Source organism: Chenopodium quinoa, unplaced genomic scaffold, assembly GCF_001683475.1.
Source record: "Chenopodium quinoa cultivar QQ74 unplaced genomic scaffold, ASM168347v1, whole genome shotgun sequence".
NCBI classification, from domain to species: domain Eukaryota; kingdom Viridiplantae; phylum Streptophyta; class Magnoliopsida; order Caryophyllales; family Amaranthaceae; genus Chenopodium; species Chenopodium quinoa.
Window position 1 is genome coordinate 2,397,515 of NW_018743783.1, and position 6,067 is coordinate 2,403,581.

General features: G+C 34.7%; 1 protein-coding gene across 1 annotated transcript; it reads right to left on the reverse strand.

Moving 5' to 3' along the window:
* Window positions 1–5,850, reverse strand: LOC110684833 (type IV inositol polyphosphate 5-phosphatase 7-like). The gene is made up of 13 exons (XM_021861262.1): window positions 4,517–5,850; window positions 4,301–4,391; window positions 3,754–3,822; window positions 3,535–3,619; window positions 3,348–3,452; window positions 2,453–3,245; window positions 2,142–2,335; window positions 1,924–2,032; window positions 1,690–1,838; window positions 1,314–1,566; window positions 1,152–1,203; window positions 673–744; window positions 1–571 (listed from the first exon to the last, which is right to left on the reverse strand). Exons 1-10 carry the CDS (start codon window positions 4,544–4,546, stop codon window positions 1,344–1,346), a joined length of 1,848 nt encoding a protein of 615 aa, XP_021716954.1. The 5' UTR covers window positions 4,547–5,850; the 3' UTR covers window positions 1–571; window positions 673–744; window positions 1,152–1,203; window positions 1,314–1,343.
* Window positions 5,851–6,067: the final 217 nt, after the last annotated feature.

Below are 6,067 nucleotides of genomic sequence, written 5' to 3' on the forward strand. Positions count from 1 at the left end.
GTAAAAATAGAGAAATAATGAGTTTCCAGATTTTGGTGCCAAAACCTGTAACGCTGTCTAGTGCTTTTCAAGGGTGTTGGGGACCCTCGCGGGAAAAGCAAAAGGCAAAGCAAACACACACAGAAGCAGTGGACTTTGGGGGATAATCAAGAGAATACCCAACCTTTTTCAGGGAAATGATTAGTTACCATATTATATACTTATATAATTTAATTAAAATAAAAATCTTAATATCTCACTATCATTAAACTTGTACTAGATAAATAATATTTTTCTATCGATTTTCCATCACTTTCACAACGAATGCCTAATCAAATCACTAAGCTCCTATCTCTTTTTTTCTAAATCATAAAAAGAAAAAAAAAATAAAAGGAGACCCCACTAAATCATAGTCGGAAAAAATCAAACTTCACCCAAAAAAAAATTACAAAAAAATAAAGGAATACCCTAAATTGATTAGCTTGGTCAGCAAAAAGTTGTTCGTGTTGAATCTTGTTAGCTTGAATACTAACCCCGTACTTATGTACAATTTCGAGTGTTGTTCTTGTTTACAAAATTGCAAAATTTACACCTGTAATAAGACGGTCGGAAAAGAGATTAATTAACAAACACTAATACTACAAGATTAGATGAAAAGAGTAGATAAGCCAAAAAGAGAAGCACAAGAGGCACCTTTTTCGAACAATGAGCAAGGAAATGTCTGCATCATGTCAAGGAATTGAGTTTGTTCAAAGCTATTCCCGCCTGCAAATATGGGGACCATCATCTTAGTTGTTAATGGAAATGTGCAACAACTTCTGCCTGTTTGTCTCTCTATAAAGAATAACATGCCCTTCAACAGTTTTCCTTTTATCCTCTCTATTTAAGTTCAACGATTTCAGGCTTTAGATCTTGGGTGTGGTCGCGTTGTGATCTTAGTCACGGAACCATTTTAGCCATCAACATAACAGACGGCTTGTGGTTGCCACAACCTAATAGTACTACATTTGTTTTAAGGACCATCGTGATATGGTGATTTGGGGTAGCCAGAGAATGAGGTTCGGTTTCCAGTAAAATTTTGCTATAAGGCAGTAACTTAGCATGCTTTGATTAATTACACAACTAAATAAAATAAAGGAAAGGGACTTCAAATATGGTACAAGGAATCTTACCAGTAAAATATTCTGAATGGCAGTGATGGAGTAGCATCTGAGCTTGATCATTCTGTCAGTGAGAATAACACAAAATATAAGATAAGAATATTAACAGGCATCTCTTGTCTCATAAGTAAGGTAGATGCAGAAGATTCAGAAAAGGGAAGAAAGAGTGAATACTTGATGATGTCTTTTGCTCAACTCAATTCCTCAGAAAAAGCAAAGTTCGGTATAGCCATGTGAGTAAGGCAAGAGATCAGCAACTTCTACTCTGGAACTAGCACAACTCATGCTTCTCCTTAATCTGGCCGGGATCGATTCCACCTCGGCCCAAAATATACTGTAAACTGGTCTGTGATCTGAAAACCTTGACTCAGCGCGGACATAAGACAACTGGTGCAGGCCATTTCCGTACCACAATATTCGATCACACCTTCAAACATATAAAATCACCAATCAGATTGTAAACTCATAGCTTTTTGTTTACTTTTTTTTTCCTGATTTGGAATGAGTGTGCTCGGATATCCCTGAACTTTTTTTGAGGGATTAGACTTACCAAGCAGGTGTTCTTCTTTTCTCCTTAGGATGCAGGTCATCCCCTGCATATCTATCTGAGTTGTGAGAATACTTGTAAGTTGGTGGGAAATATATACTTCCCTCTTTCCACTCGTTAAATACACGGCCTCTTCTTTGTTCTGTACGCAACTGCAAACGAAACCAGTTTTAGTTGTGAGAGGATGTTAACAGCTTCTTTCATTAACATTAAGAAATATTCAGTAAAACACTAAACCTGGTCTCTTTCTAGCAATGCCCTCCAATTTTGCATCTCAACAAGTGCCCTAACTGACCGATATGGGAGTGTTAACCGATAATTTAGATCCCCAAGCCAAATAACTCGACTGCAATTAATTGGATGTCACACAAAAATTGGAGGAATTCTGGTTAATCATTTGACAGATAAAAATAACGAATAATGAACATAATGTATGTTTGTCGAAAAGATCTTACTCATGCTCAACAATCGTTTCAGGGGACTTCTCATCACCCACATTACTGACGCGTGGAAACCTTGTCTTCCTCAGGATCTCCATGACATCAGCATTTCTGCGCAGCTCATCGCCTTCTTTCTGTCCTGAGGTTAAATGGCTGCAGACAAAACAGAAGCTGGTCTGATGCAACAACATGCTGACTGAAATGGAACCCTACAGAAGAAGATCAGGATATCACATTTCTATAATTTTTCTCCTTTACCAATTATACAGATTTTCAACCACAATTAACAAGTGTGTGAACTAGCACTTTGTATAAAGTTTAGGTACCTTATTTCCAAGGTAACCCATTAATCCTCTACCAACACAAGAGACTTTCACATTTCTCACATGCTCTCTCAAATCTTTCCTGACCCATACTGTGAGAAATACCCCTACCATTTGCTTGCTCACCACCAAGCAGTACCGTGATTGCTTAGGCTGTCGGTAGCAGATGTCACTATGGGTAGATCCACCACATGACATTGGTGAAAATAATACTGTGCTTGGTGAATCACCTGGACCATAATCGTCATCAGATGAACCCCATTTAGAAAAATCACTTGGCCTGAAATCACTAGGCCTATAATCACTTGCCCTGTAATCACTGGGCCTGTAGTCACTAGGTCTATAATCACTTGCTCTATAATCACTTGCCCTGTAGTCACTTGGCCTATAATCACTTTGTCTGTAATCACTTGGTCTATAATCACTCGGTCTGCAATTGCTTGGCCTATAATCACTCGGTCTGTTGCCAAATATAGCTCGGTCACAAACACTATAACGCCTTTCAAGTCGAGGCTGTGATGTGGAAGGGTCATTGTCCATCTTCCTACTTCCTGTGGCTTGAAATGATCGGCGAGGGAGGAAAGATGCAGCTCTATGGCGGCCAGACCCTTCAAAATCCGCATTTATTTCTACAACTGGATTAGGAACAGGGGACGGAGTATGATTACCACTGCTTCCACATATTCCAGGACGGTTATTTAATGTCTTTCTTATTAGGTTGACCCATTTTTTTGCGGGACCATTATCTTCAGCTCCTAATATGTTGCTTGGATTTAAGGGCACAATTTCCTGAAATCTGAAAGATAAACTACTTAAACTTCTAACATCAATTGTACATCAGCAACAAGAACATCAAATTCACCAAATTTCGCAGCTGAAATGCAACATGATCACATACCCAAGAACATAGATATCAGCAGCAGGTGAGGCATGAAGCCAATCATCAAGGTTCATATTACTCGGTGGTGATTTTCCACCCACATTCCATGTTGCTACAAAAACACTGAACCCAATTCAACTGTATAAGTATATATTCTTTCAAAGGCCAATGGATTCGGGTTTATAACACAAATAGCTTAAACTACCTATGATTCTGGACATCTATGATCCTAGGATGCTCAAGATATTCTTTGCCAAGTCGTATCCGATCTGAGTTGATGTTGAATTTCTCTGCACCACCAAGAATGGGAAACAAGAATGACAATTTGTCACTAAAAATAAAAAGCATCCATGAAATTACACCACTACTTTAGTGATAAAAATTTATCACATACTAGTAAATTATACTTTATCTATAATTTTACCTGTTTTGCTTTTCTTGATATTACATGGCTCCCTCTCTGAGAAGCTACTTCTCCACTCCACTTCACCTCCTGAATTAACATAATTCAAACTTTATATTATAACCACATCTTCAACAAATCACATTTAACAGTAATATGCTCAAATGCTTTCTAATCAATAAACATAAACCGTCCAAATTAAATAAAAACACAATAGTTATAACTTATAAGTCTTATAACAGGACAAAATAGACAATTTAGAGAATTTTATTTTCAGCCAATCATTAATTTTTAAGCATACTTGGTACTATTACCAAATAAGACTACCAACCCTTCTCCCATAAAAGAACAAAAAAACAAAATTTAGCCTCTAACTAACTGGTTAAGGTAGGTAATACAAAAATACTCCCTCAATCCGAAATTAATTGTCACATTTATAACTCGATTTGAACCCGTATTGTAACAACTAAATCTGAACCGATTTAAATTCGAGTCTAAATTCAAAATTCTGCAAAATGCAAAACAATAAAATTGAAAATTATGGAAAGTAAGAAGCTAACTATCATACCTCCATAAGCAAGATCATCAACAACAGGAAATTCCTCGCATTTAGTCTTGATATTGAACCATTTTTTAATCAAAGACTTCGACCACCAAAGCTTCAACCCCACAAAACAAAAATTAATTAATTTTAATAACCAACATTATATCAACTCAAAAATACAATTAAACAAAAAAATTAAGCTAAATTTAGAAAGAAAAGAATGGTGAAAAAAAAAAAAACCTTGCTTTTCTTGGGTTTTTCATCTCTCATTGTATCACCAATTCTTCATACAGCTCTTTGTTCAACCTACTCCCCCTCCCACCTCACTCTTTCTTCAAAAATACTCTCTAATTATGGTAATTATTACCTTAATTATTTTGTCTCTCTCATATAATATAATATAATGTAGAAAAATGATACCCAAGTTTACAAAAATAAAAACCCACTAAAATTCCCACAAGTGTTTACCAAATAAATGGAAAATAATTATTTTTTGTGTGAAAAATTCTTTTTAGAGAGAGAAAGTAGAGAGAGACAACAAAGAATGAACACACTTTAATGCGTGAGGAACTAATAAGATTGATGGGGTTTTAACTTAAAAACAAAACAATGCCGCAATAAAAAATTTCAGTACTACTTCTACTTGTAGAAATTCTAGTGAGAGAAACTTTAGAGGGAGAAAATAACAAACCAAAGAAAAAAGGAAAGCTCGTTTTTATTGGTAAAATCAAAGCATTTTGAACAGAATAAAGTGTAATTGGATGAAGAAGAATGAGATTTTCCCATGCTTTCTTTTTTTTTTTTTTTTTTTTTTTGGTGGGCCATAATAGAATTGAATCCTAAACACAACGAGAAGAGGGGGGGCAAGGGCCCAAGGAATGATAAAGAAAGGAGTAATGTCGTTTTGCTTTACCTCTTTAAAGCAAAACGACCAGGTCAGCGAAAACAGAGCTGCCCGGCTGACCGAATGGTCAAGCAAAGCTGCCCGGAAGTAAGATTCTATTAAGAATGAATGTTGTTGTTTTTGGCAAACAATTAGTCTTACTACCAACAAAGTTAAAGTTAAGTGGTGGGATATGTAAGAAATATTGCTCTCTTAAAGCAAAAGTGAGTTTTTTTTTTTTTTTTATTTATTATTATATATGTATTTGGTTTTATATATTAGTCTTATTTAGTGATTTTAATTTTTATATTTTCTAAAAATATATGAAGATTAGTTTGTTTACTTTTTCTCTCTTTAGTTGCAATCTTCCTTTCTTGGGGTGTGTTTACAAGGAATGTTTTACTGAATTGGAATGTGTAAGGAGAAAGGGATTCTCTCTTGGTTAATTGTTTGATTATACTATTAATTTTTGTAATTATGTAATTTAGGGTTTTGTTTTTTAATTCAATATCACATTATTCTTAGAGGAATCAAATTGTACATTTAGTATTAGGTAAGCATGAAAAGGTGTGGAAATTGGATTTAGCTAAACTAATGATTGATTGCTATTTTTCCTTGTGAATGTGAAAGCCTTTTTTACATAGCTTAACGTTAATTTATATATTTTAACTCATAGTAGAGTTATGTGCAAAGGTAACATTGTAACTTGTATAAGCAATTGGATTTTAGGTATTAGAAATATATAACCTTCATTAATGTTTATTAAATTTCTAAATAATAATTGACTCTTTGATTGATATCTTGGTCATAAGACTTATGTGACGGAATTCAAAATCTTAAAAATTCTTCCTTAATGAAGTTATGATAGTTGTAGATGAGATACGACACTTTTATATGTTTTTTTTCAT

Excerpts from the sequence above, each read along its gene's own strand:
- LOC110684833 (XM_021861262.1), bottom strand. The coding sequence starts at position 4,546 with ATGAGAGATGAAAAACCCAAGAAAAGCAAG. Across the intron at positions 3,620-3,753 it reads TATCAAGAAAAGCAAAACAG|AGAAATTCAACATCAACTCA; the intron begins GTAAAATTATAG and ends TTGGTGGTGCAG. Across the intron at positions 3,246-3,347 it reads GCTGATATCTATGTTCTTGG|ATTTCAGGAAATTGTGCCCT; the intron begins GTATGTGATCAT and ends TTTATCTTTCAG.